This window comes from Cyprinus carpio, chromosome A4 (assembly GCF_018340385.1).
Source record: "Cyprinus carpio isolate SPL01 chromosome A4, ASM1834038v1, whole genome shotgun sequence".
NCBI classification, from domain to species: domain Eukaryota; kingdom Metazoa; phylum Chordata; class Actinopteri; order Cypriniformes; family Cyprinidae; genus Cyprinus; species Cyprinus carpio.
Window position 1 is genome coordinate 10,354,869 of NC_056575.1, and position 21,111 is coordinate 10,375,979.

Sequence of the window (21,111 nt, forward strand, 5' to 3'; positions counted from 1 at the left end):
ATTTCAGAACCTCATTTAGAACACTGAATGTCACTAGATCCCTTCCTGAAAGTACTTTTATATCCACCATGCTAAAGTCTGATTGCTTAGAAAAATTGTAAAACAACAATGATTTAAGGTATAATTCATGCCTGCGGCACAAATGGTGCTGGAGTCAAATGTCAAAGTTTAATAGCAAACACTACTGAAAATAACATAGTTCCAGAGACGTTACACAACATTTAAAATACTTACTCCCTTTCTTTCTCTTCTTCTTTCATTCATTTGTAAAACAGACAACTCCAGCGGAGCTCTGCTAATCAAGTATGCTCTGTCTAAACCAAACTTCATCAAACAAGCCCGAAGATCTCTGTTGACTAAGTAACGCTCAGTGATGATGCAATGTTTCAGCTTAATAGAATAATTGAGTCTCTTTATTTTTTATTGACTCTTTGAGAATAAAACACACAAGAAAACCCTATGTTCTCTCCCCTCCACTGCCTTAAAACGTAATTTATTTTTCCGCCAGCTTCTTATTATTGATAAGACACGACTTTGGCTTTATTTGAATGTAAATGAAGCGTTAGATTAACCCGGGTCGTGGATTTGAAATATTACAGATGTATTTGTAGGGAAATTAGATTTATTCCGCTGATCTGATGGATTCCTCTGATGGCTTTTTCTTTTTGTCCTCTTTTGAAAATATGATGAGCGCATATTTGATTTCGGAAATGGAAACAGCGCAGCCCCTCTCACTCCATCTGCTGATTATATCCCATGATAACACAACATAATGCAAACACAACTCAATTTAATAAACAATACTATTTCTGACTCATATCTTTAAAAAACATAAAAACAAAAGTCATGTGATATACATTACTATTTGTGACTCAGATCTTTTAGAATCATAAAAATACACAAAATACTTGTTAGTCTTAAATACAGGTAAGTGACACGATGGTCATTATTTTGTCCTATATACTAATGTATTCAAACATACATTACAAATTAAATTCATACAAACATGTACAATGACATAAATGGACCTCTTTTAATATTAACATATTTTTGATTGCTGTATTAAAATTAATTGCATGATAGAGCACCATGTCACAAAGCAAGAGTGATAAAAAGTGGCTTGAGGACCATTACATTGAAATTTTGGTCAGCCAACTCCCCAGATCTCCATCCCATAGAGAACCTGTGGTCAGTCCTCAAAAGGCGAGTGGACAAGCAGAAGCCCAAAAAAATCCAACAACCAAGAAATCAAAAAAGTAAAGAATCAATAACCAACAGCCATCATTCAGCATTTGGCCCAGAAGCTAAAGAAGCTATGCCAGAGCAAATTGCAGAGGTTATGAAGAACAAGGGTCAACACTGTAAATATTGACTCATATTTTTTGGCAATAAAAGCCTTTAAAACTTATATAAATGCTTATCATTGCTTTTCAGTATACCATAGAAACGTGGAAAACATACAAATACTGAAGCAGCAAACTTTGCAAAACACAAAATTGATGTCACTGCCAAAACTATTGGCCATGACTGTATTACAAATATCAACATGTAAATGTGTCTTATGACAGAGAAAGAGAACATTAGCATAAACATAGTGTATGTTTATGTGAAAGAGGAATATATAGACAGAACATTAGTGTGTACAGTGTGTGTGTGTATTCCTGTCTTTACTCTCTCCTTCATGGCCCGAGTCCCAGCTCTCAGCCTGACCTCTACACCACATACAGAGAGCAAATGAAGAGGAACTAACATGCACCCCTGCATCTCTCCCCTCCACTCGACAATCCTTTCGTATCTCTCTTTTCTGCCCCACAATTCCCTTTTATCCTCTAACCATCTCTCCCTCCTCTCTCTTTTTATTGCTTTCATACCCGTGCTCACCTCATCGCTCCTTTAGATTATTTTTTTCTCTCCACTCATTCTGAGGATAAACTTTCATATTTAAAATGGCATTTTCATGAAAAACAGCAATCCAATTTTAGCTCATGTTCTGCTAAAGATGGACCTGCAAGGTGTCTCAAGAACATATGTTTCTATATTCTTGCTAGCTTTTTCATTTATGCTTAATAAGAGACACTATAAGAAAGAAAAGTACAATTGTACTACCATGTTTCATAGATTAACATGGTATATTCACATATTTTACATTTCAATTTGCAATATACCATGTTAGTCATTCATTACCTTGGTGTATAGTATTGTATTTGTGAAATATAATTTATCAAACATAAAAATCAGTTAATATACTTATTAAAAGAAAAAAAGCCATTTATTAGTACTAATTAAGCACATATTAATGCCTAATTCTACATCTATAAGCAAACCGGTATTTTAGCATGCCTTAATTCTACGGAAAAGTTGTAGTTAATAGTGAACCTACCCAATACCTAAATAAAAATAAAAATATAAATAAACATCAATAAACACAAAATTAGGAATTTATTGAGGGAAAAGTTGTAGTTAATAGTGAATAAGTGTTCCCTACTCTAAAGTGTTACCGTCAAACCTGTATCCATTAAAACATATTAAAAATATCTGAGACCATAAATATATATGCAAACATATTATGAATGAAATCCGGAGAGAGGTTTTCGGAGTTTCTCAGTGCTGCATACACATGCACAACGCACTCATACCAAGATGGGTGGAGGGAGGTAATCAGTGTGTGTGTTTCTAGGGTCTCATCTCTTGTCCATGCTAATGAGCGTAAAGTGACTTCACTTGCTGCAGCTGTGTCGATTGGTGGCAAAATAACTAAAGATCTAGACGATGTGGTTTATGGATGACTGCTTCTGTCCTAAAGGCCGAAACACAAGGGACAGTGAGGGTATGTGAGGAGAACACAAATTACAATTATTAACACACACACACACACACATTCACTGATGCAGATACTGAGTCATATACAATATATAAACAAAAACACAAAACACCAAATCAAAAGATTAATTACAAAATTTTATACAGTAACTCTGCATACTCCCAAAAAAAAAATTAATACTCAAAGAGAATTTTTAAAAAAAAAAAAAAGAAATTAATACTTTTAATCAACAAGAATGTATTTTATTAATCAAAAGTGACAGTTAAGACATTTATTAATTTACAAAAGATTTCTATTATAAATAAATGCAGCTTTTGGGCTTTCTGTTCAACAAAGAAATCCTGAAAAATCTTGGTTTCCATGAAAATATTAAGCAGCACAACTGTTTTCAAAATTGATAATAATAATAAATGTTTCTTGGGCACCAAATCGGCATATTAGAATGATTTCTGAATGGTCATGTGACACGAAGACCGAAAAATTCAACTTTGCCATTAAAGGAATAAATTACTTTTAAAATAGTAATAGTTAGTTTAAATTGCAATAATATTTCACAATATTATTGTATTTAAAAAATAATAATAATAAATTTATAGATAAAGCATACAGTAGGTGAGCATGAGCATAAGAGACTTCATTCAGAAACATTTAAAATTCTTACCCAAAACTTTTAAACCATATTGTACATATATTATATATAATGGCCCTACAGTGACAAATGAATCAAAATAAAAAAAAGTACAAATATTACAAAAATCTCCAACATATACAAAACCTCATGCAATTCCAAACCTTTATGACTTTCTTAGCCTAACTCATGCAACACAAAACCCCAAACACTTATTACTCCCAATTTTCAGTTTTTAAGCAGGATGTTCAGTGCTGTTTTCAATACAATGAAACTGATTTATAACCACGGTCTGGGTCTGGTCTTCAAAATGTATCATAAAAATAGTCAGAACATCTCATGAGTTAGATAACCAACCATTTGGCACCATGGATTGCAAACCAGGCTCCAAACGTTTGAATGCACTCATGATAAAATAACTATTAAAAAAATTAGAAATAGTTTCAGATATAACATGACACACTGTAGGACAAGGCTATCACTGCTTGAAATTTCATGTCAACTCCCCACAAGTATATTACTGTCTGCTCACTCTGCACCAAGTAATCCAGGTTTCACCAAGCCCATCCGCAGTAATTTAAAGCACACAGCAGACTAGTCTCCTTGCAGAAATAAATGGCACTCAAGTCAGTGACCCTAATCCAAACCCGGCTTCATTACACGCTCACTGAACATGGGCCCTTCTCACCTTCTCCTCAGTCTGGACTCACATGTCGAACGGAACATGCCTAATAATGACGGTTGCCAGTCAGTCATTCAGCTATGCTCTGCCTCTGCCACAATGATCTCTGACCTTAAATGTGCCTGTGGTGAACAGAATTGGAATTATTTGGGGTACAAAATGACTGTCTATTATCTGTGTGTGACAGTGTGTGTACTGATGGCCCGTGGCTCATGGTATATGTCACACGTTAGCATGTGGTAATGACAGTCCTTGGGCCACATTCTCATTAAAAGTGGAAACACACACACAAACTTCACTAGAGGTTATGAAGAGGGCCAGTGCACTCTGAAATTGTTCTGTAAATAAGTGCAACATTCATCTATAACCCCCGACCACTGGATTCCCCTCTGGGACAGTGCAAATCTTTTGTCAGTCTTCAGCTGCCAGCTCTTATTGGCTTGATTTGTCATTGTGCTGATGATATAGTTATAGTACAAATTGAGATATTTGTCTGTACAACATATCGGCTACAGCTGGGGTTGATTGTGATGAGTGTTACTGTGGAACAGAGCTGGCTGGTGGGTAAAAAGTTTGAGCTAGAGAGGGGATTGTGAGTGTTCATGGTGCCTATGACTAATAAATGACTCACAGAGACATCTAAGATGTGTGTTCATGTTTTAAATGCTATTTTGGGGCATTTCAACACTTTTATTTAGAGAAACTGTACAAAGATGACAGGAAATGATGCAGAGAGAAGGTAAGATCAATATATATGTCACAAGCTGAAATTGAAGTCCCATGTGAGCTGCTCTAATGTTCAAGCTTGAAACATGCACATTTATCCCAATGCAACAATACCCAAGATTATCTTTAACAGGAAACGAGTGTAGCAACTATTATAACTAATGTTTAAAGTTTTTGTTAACTACGTTTTGCAAGTTTTTTGGAGATTATTACAGTGAGAGGAAAAAATTACCACATTTAAAGAATAGATGGTATAACTCATATAAGCCGCTTTATCGAAACTGATGAATATTATTAAATATCTAACCACAAATTAGGTTTTATTTTGTGTCCTCTCAGTTTTTGGATCATTCCTATGCCCCAGTAGGAAAATTTCATTTGATTAACAGGCAACGAACACATGACAGGACAGTCAAAATCCAGCAGTTAGCAAACAAATCCTGAAACTATTTAGCGTTACTCTCTTGTCAGAGAATTTTAAATGATTTAAAGCTTGTGTATTTGCATAGCGTGTGGATTCTGGTTTGTGTTTTGCACATCTAAAGCTGATCTGGATCTTTTCTGAGTCCCGAGATACACTTGAGACCAGAGCACTGACACACGGCTCACCAATAAAACATCAGCACTCTGGAGGTGAGAGAGAAAGAGAAAAGCATCTCTGCCTTTCAGTTTGCCTGAGGGAATGCTATCCACTCCATTTTTACATGAAAGACCTTTTCTGTTTTTGTGATTGAGGGCATAGGGATGGCCTGAGGGAAGAGAGTATGTGGGGGAGTCTAGTAGAATTGGGGGCCTGTTGGATGGTAATTCGCATGGAACAGCAAAATCTAATCATCCTGGTCAGTCAAAGCGCTGAGCACACAAAAAGCCGCCGTTCTCATCCACACAAACATGCACGCTCTTGTGTGGATATGAATCTGCTTTATTCGCGGTCAATTGAAGACAATGGTGCGTGCTGCAGATAAGATTCGCCCGGTCTCCTCGGACAGAGAAAATAACTATTATCCAACCACCTCAACCCCCTCGAACACATATACACGCGCAAATGCGTCCCAAACGTCCCACTGTCAAGCAATGAACACAGATGTCATGTCGTTCTTGAGTTAACCTGCATTCACAGCGGTCGCCGTCACTTTTGTAATCAAAATCAATAACAGCCCAAGGGCCATGAAAGAAAAAAAAGCAGTAAAAAAAGCAAAGCTAATAAGCAGATGCTAATGAGCCCCAGAGAAAGGTCGAGTCTAAACAAAAGATTTCCCCCATATAAATATTTAACCATGATCAGTATTACAGGAACAGGTAATTAAGCCATCAGGCATCAGGGCTGGTTTTAAGAAAAGAGCTTCTTTTGTGTGTGAAGATATCCACTGAAAAATAAAACACATATAAACAACACCAATGACTTCTGTCTTTAACCACATATAAAAAAAAACAAATGACTTCTGTCTTTAACCAACGCAATGAATGTAAAAGAGCTATTTATAAGATATGACTAATAATAATATGGGTATTTGCATACAAAAACAGAGCTTCTGAAGAAAGAACTGAATGAGATCTGAAATAGAAACAGGTGACTAAAGGTGCATAAAAGAAAGATCTGTACACTAAATGGACAAGGGGTCCCGCTTTGAGCCTGACAGGCTGATCAGCCTTACAGGATCACATGGAAAGGGTTACCAGTAGGTCAGGCACAAGGCAGGACACCAATGGGCCATAGTATAAATGCAGCATACATGACAACCCAACATGCACCGGGTGAAATTGACTTGACAGATATATTATAAGCAAACAAGAAAACAAATGCAGAAAGGTTTAGACGTGATAGCTGTGTAGACCTATTCAAACTCTGTTTTTGCTAAATACATATAAATGTGTGGATTTTGGAAAAGTGCAGCTAAACATGAACTTAAAATGATTTAAACATAAAATTAATAAAATACAAATACATTTACAAAAACAAAACTACAACTTAAAATAAAAATCTAAGCTGATACAAATATAAAAATAAACATATCAATTAATATAAAAAATAAAAGCTCATTCAAATATTCAATTCAAAATATGAATAAATAGTTTATATATTTTATAAATAGTTCAATATTTTTATATAAATATAATAATATATATAATATATAATATTATTATATAAATGTTTATAATTAATTACAAGTATATTATTTTAAGCATATAAACAATAAATGTTAAATTCAGATTAAATAATTACGCTTAATTAGGCCTATGATGACTAATGAGGATGAAAATAGGTTATAACCTATATATTATGATAATGAATAATGAATATGTTTGGAATATTCATATAATTCATTGAATTATATATAAAGCTATAACACTACTCAGCTGGTTAAAAAAACTATTTAAAAAAAAGTAATGCAAGATTAGTAAGAGCAAAAACATTCAATGAATGTGTTGAAATTAGATTTAGTCAACAGGACAGCCACGAGGAAGGGTCAAAAGGACCCCCCTTCACCTGGAGCTGACACATATATGGCGTTTATGTGGGTGTGCGTGCAGGTCAGTCCAAAAGGACGGCTGTGTGTTATCGCTTTTCTGCCATGCCACACACGCACAAAAGCAGGTGTGTGTGCAGCCTCATCATAAAGGGAGCAGTTTGTCGAATCCCAGTGCTCTTAGCAGGAGGATGTGAGGGAGCTTTAACACATCTAATAGAAATTACAAAGCTTTACAGGTGAGTCAATATGGAGAAGGGTTTATTTTTCTCCACACGCTCCCCTGGTGGAATCTCCCAACCTCGAGACACAAACCAATAAAAGCGGACAAGAAAGCAGTCATATACAAAGCGATAATGCACTCGCCTGCGCACGCGTGTGTGTGCCAGAGGAAAAAGAGCAAACGATTCTCTTGAGACAGACACTTGACATTTGTTGAATCAGACAATATATTCAGATTGTGTGACCGAAAAATAGAGAAATGAATCACTTTTATCTTTTCTCATTCCAATCTCTCATTATTCCCAGTTTATCAACCATTTCTGGTCTGGCGTGACGCTGTAAGGTTGTTTAACAAAAGCATATCTCTCCCCTTCCCATGCCATGCAAAGAAAAAAAGAAGGGTTTGTGTAGAATTAGGGCAGGGAAGAGGACATTACTGCCTTGTAAAAGGGACTGAAGACATTTCAGCGCTCCTCAAGGGGGAGGGATGAACAGCAGAGAGTACATGAGCGGATACACTAGCAGAGGAAATCATTCAAATCCCCTCAAAGGGAAACCAGTTTTCCAGTCTCACAGTAAAAGGGATTGAGAGTTCACACATGGATAGGTTTGTGTTCAGTGCACTTTGTCTACAAAACAGCAGCTCAGAGAGAGAAAAGTACATGTATACTGAACGCTTGAGTCAGTGTGCACCTGTGGATCACTGACATTTACACACTACCTGTCAAATTACCACAAGGAAGCTAAAGTCTCCAAGACTTGTTACTTAAAGTCAGCACGCAATGAAAATCCACCCTATCTATTTTCTAGATGCATGTTATTGATCTCATTGTGAACAATACATATATGCCTACATTTACATATATGCATATGTTTTGATTTGGTCATCTTTTTGTAAAATGTCATAACAGAACCTTCTGGTGAAAATGGTAAGACTTCTCTCTGGTGACGTACTGTATGCAGGACTTCTCCAATCATTTAGTCTGATTAAACCCTGCTCCTGCAAGGTCAGGTTCATCTACCTCCACTTTAGAGTGCACCCACATCTCAAAATCTAGTTAACAACTGATGCTAAGTGCCTGCTCAGATGTACATCACAATGCAAAAGAAAAGATCTGTTACTTACTGCTTCCGTTTCATTGTGACTTTAATGGTGAAGCATAAACTAGAATACCTTCTGTATCCAAATATGCATACTTTCCTACTAACACATTTTAAATGAGCAACACATTCTCAAATTAACTGATTCATAAATGTTTTTAATGCTCAGATATTCTTAAAAAGGTCTATATTTCAGGTTGGTACAGCCAATGCAGTATGCACATTCCAAAGCGTGCATCTCAGGACACTAACCAGGAAAAGGAGCTTCCAACAGCAGTTACAGCTCTTTTTATTTAAATGTGGGATTTATTCTGCCAAATCATGCATTGCAATTTCTCTTTTTATGGTAATGAGTAGAATATATACAATTTTTGGCTCACCTTTAATTAATAATTTTCAAATTCGAATTGCAATTCTGTATCCTGTGTGCTACATGACTTAAATTCAAGGAATCTTGAACCTAAAAGGTATTCTTAGTTCAGTTCCAAACGGTCATGCCATGTCTCCAACACAAACCCATACAAAAAACGTTATCAAAACATTTAAACTTAGGTGACTAGTAAAGTGGAATAAATGAGTTAGTGGTAAACGGGTTTCAACAAGTTTTGTAACTTTTCCAGTCTTCAGTTTGCTTTGGTTGGAGACACAGAGATGTTCAGCCGAGTAAAGAAAGTTAAACTTCTATCAGCACATGCCACACTCAGGCCTCTGCTGTGACTCCTCCATTCTTCTCCTACTGAAAGGTTCATCACTCACAAACACGCACCCCCAGACCAGGAACTCACACACCTTCAGCCCACAAGGTCACTCTCCTGTCGCCAAGACAGCAGCACTGAAGTTCATTATCGTGTCTCTAATCTCAGGAGGAAGTATGCATGTCGACTGTAACCTTGGATTCCCTTGATCTCCCTCTTATTGCAGACGCACACACATACCCACAATAATCACCATAACTTGTCACTTCTAAAAAAGTAGTAAAAAAAAAAATAGCCACACATGGGAGAGAGAAAGAGAAAGCAAAAACAAGCAAAAACTAAGTATGCAGCATTTCTTCAAGTCTTCAAACACTAACCAAACATGTAAAATTTCAGGAAACATGTTTTGTAGCTTATTTACCCTTAAAATGTTCACAGTAGTACCTTAAGGGTATATGATACTACTCTAAGGTACTAAAATGAATCTTTTAAGGGTAGATGGGGTACAAAACTGTCGCTGTAAGGGTTCTGCCCCAGTGAGAAGTTGTACCACTAAAGGTACAATGTTTGCACTTTTTTCTGATGGTGTAATAAAAAATAAATAAAAAAACCTAAATAAAAGAACCTCTCTAAAACCTCCATACAGACCAGTCTGACCAGCTAAGGGAGACTAGCTATGACCAGCAAACCAGTTTAGACTTTAAACCAATTTGCTGGTCACGGCTAGTCTCCCTTAGCTGGTAAGACTGGTCTGTATGGTGGTTTTAGTAAGGTTTTGTTGGAACTTCAAGCTGGTTGGTAAACCAGCTAAATATCAGTTCAGCCTTGCTGGAAGACCAGGTAGACCAGCTTAAATAATATAAAACCAGCAAACCAGACAGGTTCAAGATGCTTTTTTTCCCAGCAGGTAGTCAAACAAAACATGTAGTTTTAATTTGCAGTTAATTAATGGAATTAATGTACCAATGAGATTTCACTCAGAGTTCTCTATTCTGATTTGAGTAAGTGCTGCCACCAGAGCCATTTCCATAATTCTTCGCAACTTAAGGAAAGAACCATCTCAGAAGAAAAGAAGATATAAAAACTATATATGGATTTAAGATCTGCAATGTAAAAAAATATTTGAATAAAAAAAGATTATTGTCTGTTTTACTAGAAAATACTATTTCAGTCTTTCAAACTTCTACATTTAATTTTATGTTTTACTTTTACTACTAATTTCCAAGTGAACATTTTCTCAAAAGGACTTACTACACCAGCCACATAATATGGTCAATTTTGATTTTATGTTCCTTTTATATTTCATTTAGCTTTACCTGTCTTAACTGTAGAGTTCATGGGCAGGAGGGGATTGAGATTGAATCTTTCTTACCCACTTAGTCAGAATCTCACTCTCTCACTCCTTTTACCTGCACAAAGTCAACGAGACTTTCATTTATGCATTATTTAACTAAATGCGATTAATTCTACATGCCCCATCTTGCCTGAATTACATTAGCAACAATTAAAATAAATGTTCCAGCCATATTTAACAGGTCAATTAAAATAACCTTTTGGGCAAATGGAAAAAAGAAGCAGCAAAGGACCGGTTACACTTTTCAGGAGACAAATGACCAGAGCGGTTATTATATACAGCGGAGCTCCTCATGCACAAGAGAATGAAAACATTATTTATCAGCTGTTGATCCAAATGAAGAATTATTCCATGATGTTGTCTTAGCTAGCGGCTCTGCGGAGAGCAGACCGCAGTGCAGAGAAGTGTGGGTGAAGATAGAGAAAGTCTGCAGTTTATAAATTATTTGGAGGACATGGTAGATGATATAGCTTGCTAATGAATAGAGTCATCAGGCTGGTGAAGCCCATGGAAAGAGCTGCCATCTGCCTCCCCATTACAATTATGAACTCTGTGTCGCCCCATGGTAGAGCCTGTGCGCTACAAGTGCACAAAACCAGCATTATATACCAGAATGTCGCAGTAAGCTCCGCCCCTGGAGCACCTACTGTAGATAGGTTACTCACACCTCATTGCTTAGACAAATGCACAGTTTCGCAACTCATATGGACTACTTTATGATATTTCTGTAGTTCTTCTTGGAGCCTCTTTTTTTTTATTTTGGTCACCATCAACTTCCTTTGTAGGAAAAAGAACAGCATGATCATTCTTCAAAATATCTTCTTTTTGTGTTCCACAGAAAAAGGAAGATCTTCCAGATTTGAAATGTATAAAGATGAGGACGATATTTTCATTTCCTTGGTGAACTAATACTTTAAGATGTAACAAGGAATCCGAATTGACGGTTCTGTTGTCACTCCCATAAAGCCAAGTGTTAGTTCGGCAAGGATCAGAGTACCTGAGAAACACACACAGAGAGAGAATCCATAATCCCTCTGTGAGAAACTCTCTTCGATTACAGGGGGCAGAAACATTCACACAGCACACAAACAGGAACAATCTGAAAAGCTATCAGCAAAAAGAAGTAGAAAGAGAGGAGAAGCACTGATAAAGTAGAGAGGACTTAGGAGTATTTCCCCTGTAGCTGCTCTGAGGGGAGTAGATGAGAGCGAGATCTGCCCTGAGAGGAATAATCTTTACAGAATGAAGATTAACCTCTGATTTCTGAGAAGCAATGATGGAGAAAACCAAGAGCTGTGAGAGACAGCCAACATTTGTGGGCATGATGTGAACGGGAAAAAGGTAGACACAAAAAGACTGACAGGGATAAAGGCCATGGATCCATTTAGGGTACAGATGAAGAATGATACGGATTACTAATGTAAGAAGACTACTAAAGCTAGTACAAACGATTACAAATATGAATTTTTTTTGACTTACAGTACACATCACAAACAATTTATGAAACAGAACAGATTTGGAGAAATTTTGCATTACCTCACTTGTTCACCAATGGATCCTCTGCAGTGAATAGATGCTGTCAGAATGAGAGTTTAAACAGCTGATTAAAAACATCACACGACTCCAGTACATCAATTAATGTCTTGTGATGTGAAAATCCGGTTGTGTGTAAGAAACAAATCCATTATTAAGACGTTTTAACTTTAAACCATTGTCTGCAGGTTTTTCCATAATACTTCTATCTCCAGTGAATAATCATCTCATCTGAATCAGGAGAGAAATATGCATAGATCAAGCACCGTTTACAAGCCAAAACAGTCCAAAACAGCTACTGTACACACAAATATGTTGGTGGATTTTGATGTGAGAGAACAACAGGGGATGGACCTTTTCACTGAAGGAAGCATTATTATGGATTATACGGTTTAAAGTTAAATCACCTTACAATCATGCAGGTTTTTTTTTTTACTTCACAAGATGTTAATTACATTTACATTTAGTCATTAAGCTAATGATTTTATCCAAAGCAACTTAAAAAAAGAGGACAATAGAAGCAATCAAAACCAACAAAAGGGCAATGTGACAAGTCTCGGTTAGCCTAATGCATTAATAGCAATTACTAATACTAATAGTAATTAATGGACTGGAGCCATGTGGATTAATTTTGGATTTTTACAATGTTTTTATCAGCTGTACTCTTGATGTTATTCACTGCAGAGGATCCATTGGTGAGCAAGTGATGTAATGCTAAATTTCTCAAAATCTTTGGACGAAGAAACAAACTCATTTACATCAAGCCTTGAGGGTGAGTAAATTTCAGCTAATTTTCAAATTTCAGGTGAACTGTTCCTTTAAGGAAGTAGATATGGTTCATTTTAATTACATGTTGACTATTGAGGGTCTCAAATGGAACCAAACATACCTGACTGACAGGGTCTCTGACAGGGACAAGATTCAACACATTCGGAGATGCTGCAACAAAAACTTGGTTGTGCTTTCCATCCAGCCTTGGCCTCTCCTGAAAACAAGCTTCATTTAGTCATTCCAGCTTCTGCTAAATTCATAAATGTGACTGAAGTCAGAGAAAGAGAGAGAAAGAGACCCAGCAGAAGTGGTATGTTTGTGTTTGCCATGTTTTCAGACCACCAGTGCACAGAGAATGTTCATCTGGCATGGAGAGGAGTTCTCATGGCTGGCAACTTTATAAATGTGCGTATGGGTGTGTGTGTGTGTGTGAAGTGGATTTTAGCCTGAAAGTGAAGAGGCATTTTCACTGCTCTCCAGAACTACTGGAGCGACACTGCATAGTCTGACGGATAAATTTAAAATGGTGAGGAGAATGAGGGAGGGGAAAGAGATATAAGAGACAGAGAGAGGCTACGCTTCAGGATGGAAACGTGTTCTCACTCTCAAATGCTAAAATTGATCTCATACATAGCAAAATTACTTCTAAACAAAAACAAGCATTAAAATGCATCTTGAGAACATTTTAAAAAGAGTAAGAACTGAACAATTGTAACAGCTAAAGACTGATCTAATATTATAATTATTTGTGATTCAATTTATCTCATAAATGTAGTAAAATAAATTCAATTAAAAAAGCAAAGAAAAATGTAATGTGTCTTCAAAACTTTTTAAAAATGCAGCACTTACGGCACAAGAAATGACAAAGAGTGAGGTGCAATTTAACAGCCAAAGACTGATCTGATCTGATACTTTGATTATGTACAATGCAATTTAACTGATAACTGTAGTAAAATAAGTTCCAAAATAGCCTGTACTGTATATGTAGGCTTTTTTTCAGAAACAATCAATCATGTGATTATTTCTGAATAATGAATTAATTGTGCATCATGTGATTAATTTGATACGTGTTTAATCATGCCCTAGTATTAAGACACAGTTATAAGTGGTTTAGGGTTTGAATAGTTTATTCTTTAAAGCAGATCAGGGGATCAGACCTGACCTTTCTGTGTTAATGACAAGACAAAATAAACAGCAATGAACATCAAACACAAAAACACAACGAACAGCTGGATGATGAAGGATTGTGGTGGGTTAGCAGGATGGATCACAGGTATGACAGCTGGATTAATGATGCTACTTAACCAGACCCATCAAATCTAGAACCAACTCAGATTTCTGAGTTCCGGGATTCTGTTGTGGTTGGTTCTAGATTGGCCTAGAGTAGCCAATATTTGGTGTCTAACTTGGTTCTCTTCACTGTGTGCTATCCTTTATGAACCAAAAAAAAAAAACGTACATTTTCTGGTTCAGGTGCTCAGAACATTTGAGTTCCACCTACGATCGGCACTTCTTACTGATTCTGTCCATTCCATAAATGGATACTAGTTTCCCTTTACTGGATAAAGGAGAAATAACAGGGAGGAGGGAGAAAGGTAAAAGTGATGGGAAAGGGCATAGGTAAAAAAGGAAGGTTCAAGGATGTCTAACTCTCAATTCACTGCAGATTCTGGTTCAGGTCTGCTCAGGTGTTTCTCCGGGTGGCGTCTTCCTTGGCAACAGTCGATAAACGGTGAGATCACAGATACAAACAGGTCTTCCTCTCTTCCTGCTCAGAGACTTAACCTCCAGTTCTCAACTTGTCCTACACAAACACAAAAAGGCAGTGCATGTTAGGAAAAAAGCGAGAGATGCAGTGGCATGTTTCCATGGCATTTGCATGCAAATACACAAGGTGAAAGAGAGAGTTAAAAGGAAAAAGGAGCGAATGTGAGTGCATGTGTGCATATTCTTGAGAGATGAACCACACGGCAAACCACAGTGGAAGCAAAAAACCCCAACACAACCAAACGTAAACACGAGGCTCTTTCTTCCCGTCAATACGCATCTCTCACAGGCTACTGCACCCGATAATAGGAAATAAGAATCCCTAGAGTGAGAGAAGGAGAGAGAGTATGGAAGAGAAGGAGAGGAGAGGAGAAGATAGACAGGCGTCATGGTCTGTCGTCAAGACTATAAAAAAGGAAGAAGCCATAGAGATGTTTGGAGAGAAAACAATAGATTCGTCCTTATTAGAACTCACATTAATGGCAGCTGCAACCCATTTTATGTAATCAGACATATTTTTGAGCAAAATGGGATATTAAACATTTATTAAGGAAGTAAATGAGGACATATGACTTTCCTTCGTGAATTAAATACAGAAGATGATGTTTACCAGAAAGTTTATGCTGTTCTTTACCATACAATAAAAGTGGATGATAATAAACTTTCAAGCTGAAAAAAAAAAAAAAACATCAAAAAAGTAGTCCAGATGACCTGTGTGCTATATGCCAAATCTTCTGAAGTCATATTACATATTTTTGTGAGGAACACACCCAAAATTAAAAAAATTTCCATGAACATCTCTTAACTCTTATTCAGGTTTGCATATACACAAATATGGCACGTAAAGCCATGTAAAAGACTGCAAAGCACCAAATTTGAATATGCACCTATTAAAATCAAAGTTGTTATTATTAACTAAAATCAAAACTATTATAATAGTTTTCAGTAATTGAAATAAAGCTGAACTTATATAAAATATAAATATTAGTTGAAAATGAAAATAAATGTAAGTATTAGAATTATTAAAACTAAAACAAAAATTATTTAAAGCTAAACAGAAAAAAACGAATGAAAATAAAGTGCATAAAATTTACTAAAACAATCTAAAATTAAAACAAAAATGTAAAAATAAAAGCAAATTCAAAATATGAATACGTTTTAATATAAACAATAAAAAACATTTAAATTGGTCAAATAACTATGGTACTAGTTTTTTTTTTTTTTGCAGCATGACAGCCCTTTGTCACCATTCACTTTTATTTTATTGAAAACAGCAGAGTATAACATCTCTTTTTGTGATCTTGGGAAGATAGAAAACCATATGGCTTGCAACAATATAAGGGTGAATACATTTCTAAGGAACTGCAATAAGGCAATGCATTTCTGCATCTCTCTCACGCACTCACTGCTTATTTTGTTAAAAATAAACACTCAAACAGGTGGTGGCATTTCTTCCAAACCTCTGAAGGACACAAGTTTGAGCCAGTGAAAAATACGCCTTGGCACAAACAGATGCTGTAGTCCCAAACTCTTCCGCTCTTTCCGATAGAGTGGACAACAGTTGAGAGAAGAGAGAGGGAGGGTAAGGAGTATTTGACCACGCTTTAAGAATAAAAAAAAAACGAATGAGAGATTGTTGGCGATAAAGTAGTATTCACTGTGCTTTGAGAGGAAGAGGGCATATGCTTTATCTCTGGGCTCAGGGCATTATCAGCTCAGGGTTGCACCGCAGTCACTGCTTCACAAAGTGATGGTAGAAGGAGAAGAAGGTCACAGCCAAAATATTATCAGTCCAGCAAAGATAAACCATGGAGTAATTACATCCACACAGCCACAGCCATGACCGATCACTGTTGTTACCCTCTTCACTACTCAGGCCGTATCAGGGGAATTCATTCCTCTTTGGCTCTTTAGCAATGGTGACCACTGATTAGAGCCACTCTATCTAGATTCTTTCAAAAAGACTTGTTTATACAAATATACAGTGCTATCCGGTCCTTGTTCTCTTAAAATGATAAAGATAAGATCCTAAGGGACTTCCAGACCCAGACAGACAAGCAAGGACTGGCCAACATATCAGACATTTTACAGTGGCGATAGATGGAAGTCAAAAATGCCATGGATTGAAGGAGAGCCTACAAAACATGTCATGTCAAAGCCGAGGTGACAGAGTGTCCAATCAAACTACAGTATTTTGGTGGAAAATGATTTGCTACTTGGTAGAAGATTTAGCCAAATTAGACTCATGCCATCATGGAAAGGTTGTGTGGCATGCCCATATCCTCTAAAATTTTATAAATATTAACATTTTATCTAAAATCCATCCCACTTCTGACACCAAATATGTGATGTAGCACTCATGTTTCAACTAAAAAAAAAAACCCAGACCAAACTGTTTGAAACTATTTTATCTATTTTGATAAACACTATTTGATTTACTATGATACTATGATTATATTTTACCATAACATATCATATGATATAACATATGTTTGCACTCTTAATTGAATAAAAAAATAAAATAAAAGACTGTGTTCTGACAATAAATACACAGCATGTTTTTATTGCATAGTGGTCATGCAAACAAAATAAAAAACAAAACACAAGACAAGACAAAAAAACTAAACAAAAAAGATCAAAAGCACAACAAGGACTCAGGACAAAAAACCAAAACAAAAACCATAAAAGAAAAGAACACCACCAACAACAACCACAACAGTGTGGAGATTCTTATGAGCAGATTCTTTTAATGAATTGGTCAAAAAATACTCAGTGTAACAAACTACACACTGAATTTGTCAGAGCTGTTACTTAAGTAATTGACTCATTAATACATTATAAAAAGTATATGCTGTAGTAAATGGTAGCTGCACAGCAAACCATAGTCCTCATATATTCAAAATATACATATTTTTGCATGGCTGCACAGCCCTCCATCCCTTTCTCTCATGCATACACACAGCACAGAAGCAGTTTAGCTATTTTGTTATCTGGCTGTTATTTTTTGTCTTCCTGTGTGACTAATAATACTTTATTACACAGGTCACTTCTGCTCCTCACAGCAGAGTCAATAAAATCATAAAATACTTCATGCCATTAATGGAATCCATATTACATTTACCAGACAACAATACTTAGTACAGGCCTGCATGCAAGAACATGCACAAACACAAAAACATTAGAGATGCTAAAGAAGTTACAGGTAAATTTGGCGCATACACAACAATGAATAAAACATCTTTTTATTTACATGATATATCTAAGTGCGGCAGAATTCACAGCGTTGCTTTAGACTAATGCCCCAGAGGGCAACACACTTTCGCTCCCAAAACTGTGCTGTTGTAAATATCTAATGGAAAGACCCATCTGAATATAAATTGTGTTTGCACAGAATTGGTGGAGTGTGCAAAGGAGATTTTCGGAGAGGGTCAGTCCAATTCTGCCCATTTCTATCCTTACATTGTGGGATTGTGGGACGGCGCTATTTAAATGACATGTCCCTGTTCCCACTTACTTCATTTAACACACACTTACGCCTGCACCAAGAACAGCAGCTGTCAGCTGGTATTATGAAAATGAGTCTATAGTCTGAGCCTACAGTTTAGAGTGAACTTAGTGGCGCCTGCAGCCAAGCAGAAAGTGAGAGAACACTGGACAGAAGTTTCGATTTGCAAATGGAGGTGCGGGTCAGGCAGAGAATGTGTTATTACAGGGCTTGGAGAGGACGGCAACACTGTTTCACTGGATCTAAATGCTGTGGGCTAAAGAGCAGCTGTAGATGCTAATGCGTATGCTGGGGTTGCTGGGAACTGGTAAAACATACAAAACAGGAGATGCACACACACTAAAATGTGTCTTGATGCATACCACTAGCACCATGAGCAAAAGGGACAAAATGTTTTGACTTACATGAGGGATTCTTCAATTCAATTCTTCTACAACTTATTTTACATTTATATTAAAACATATACATTTCATATTATGTAGAAACATTTCTCACAATCTTTTTTTTCACATTGTTTTTTTTTTTTAAATAAAACACTTATAGGTAACACTTTCCAATAAGGTTCCATTAGTTAATGTTAATGCTAACATGAACAACGCATTTATTACAATATTTGTTAATCTTTGTTAATGTTAGTTAATGAAAATACAGTCTTTTATTGTTAGTTCATGTTAATTCACAGTGCATTAACTAATGTTGACAAGCACAACTTTTGATTTTAAAATTGCATTAATAAATGCTGATATTAACATTAACTAAGATGTTGTAGAAGTACTGTTTATTGTTAGTTCATGTTAATTAAAGTAGTTGACTAATGAGCATTATTGGAATAAGTTTCTTATATTCTCTAGAATAAAAGATCTCAAACTTTACATATATTTACCAAATGAATAAAAAAATATTTTTAGATATACTTTTTTATAATATATAACATTAACATTTTACATTATGTTTCTCATGTGCCATGGAATAAAGACCTCAAACTGTACAGGTATTTACCCGATTAATATATATATATATTTTTTTCTACAGTTCTTGTGAAAAAGATAAATATTATATTAAATATTATATTAAATAATTTATATAAAATATAACATTTAACCATTTCTTACACTTGTGTTAAATAGAACAAAATACACACACACACACACACACACATACAAAAACATTGTTTTATAGATACTTTTGATCTGGTTCAACTAAACTACACCTATCCAATGGTGAATATATCAGACAAATATTTACCTGTTTAGCATTGTTGACACACTGCATGTATTGAGAGGCGATGTTGGAGCACAGTAGAGTTTTCCCGGCATTTTCTCTGTAGCACTTCAGAATTTGCCCCTGAAGGTCGGTGCACACTGGACTAATTTCATACCGCCTGAGAGAGAGAAAGAGAGAACAAAAACATAAAAGAAGGGAAGAAGGAGAGAGTAAAAACAGTCAGAGGACAGACATATTTAGCAAATGAATGTGGTCATCCATCATAATTACATTTTCCATTTTTAACAAACTGATCCTGTGGCAGTGACAAAGAGTGGTTACATGATATTCTTGCTGTGCTTTTACAAGTAAACATCAGATCAATCACTAATCAATAGCGGAATTGATTGGTGCAGAATTAGTTTGCAGGATAATTGCATGTTGAATCACAGTGCAGGAGGTCTAACAAGGTGCCGCTTCAAGACATACATCAGGCCACACACATCCTGAACCACACATATTTATCCTAAATGAACATATGCCAAAGGCTTTTAAAAAGCTGGTTATAATTACTAATCTAAACTCAAACCTAAATGAACTTTTTGGCATTTTTGTTATAAATAAAAAACAGTTTCCCTAATTTATTAATCAATTTTTGACCTTTGATGACCTTCGCATCTGTCTCCAAAGGGAATTTGTCATATTTAGTTAATTTCTGGTGACAGTTTTGTCTCCACAAGTACAGCTAAGTAAAGCCACCCACACTCCCACCCACCCAGACAATTGAAAGCAGTATTAATCAGTGCAGCTTGTGTCTCTGATGTGTAGATTCTCCAGTGGCGAGATGCTCCCTCACTGACACACACACCTGCGTCTAATCCCCTCTAGCTGTACCCAACAGTCTACACCGATAAACCTGATAAATATATTGTCTGATGTTAGACAGCACTATCAACTTATATTTTGTAAGAAAACACCAAACATCATGTGACACAGTATTCATTTATTTATGAGGACTTTTTCTTCATCTTTCTTATCCCACATTCCACAAATGAAGGCTTGCTATGGATTATCAGGGGGGAAAAAACATGTCTATGGCCAAATTTTTTTTGTAACCGTTACAGTGAAAATATATACAATCAGTCTAATTTAAAATTTTGGAATAATTAAGATTCTTTTTAATTGTTTTAAATTGTCCCTTTCTCAAATATAACTTCAAGTAAAGAAATGGGTGCCAAAACAGTTCCTGCTATTTATGTATGTATTTATGTTTATTATGGGATCACTGTAAAGGATTTAATAAGAATCTTGATGTTCTATAATTCAATGTTTGAATGTAGTAAAAATATCTATAAGCAAATGTAATGCTATTATTGAAGAAATTATGGGTACCATGGTGATGTGATATTTAATAAGCAACATTCACTCAACATGAACTCAACTTCAGTGCTTTTTCAAAATGCTTTCGCAAACATCCCAGAATGTCCAACTTTGACCCAGACAGCATTGTGTTTCTTGCGGGATTTTACAAGACCTTGCACATCACTATCAACAACTGTTCTATCCTTCGAGGTCACCAAAATTTTCAACCAAATATCATTCTTTGGGTAAGATTCTGAGGATACAGTGATCAAG

At 36.0% G+C, this 21,111-nt stretch overlaps 1 protein-coding gene across 1 annotated transcript in view; it reads right to left on the reverse strand.

The window, feature by feature from the left end:
- Window positions 1–14,110: 14,110 nt before the first annotated feature.
- LOC109073499 (carbohydrate-responsive element-binding protein-like) overlaps window positions 14,111–21,111 on the reverse strand; it is a 55,032-nt gene continuing 48,031 nt past the window's right edge. Inside the window, exons 8-9 of the mRNA XM_042736427.1 lie at window positions 19,519–19,654; window positions 14,111–14,805 (exon numbers count right to left, since the gene is read on the reverse strand). Coding sequence (XP_042592361.1) covers window positions 14,782–14,805; window positions 19,519–19,654 — 160 coding nt within the window. The 3' untranslated portion in view covers window positions 14,111–14,781. The remainder of the gene's footprint in view (window positions 14,806–19,518; window positions 19,655–21,111) is intronic.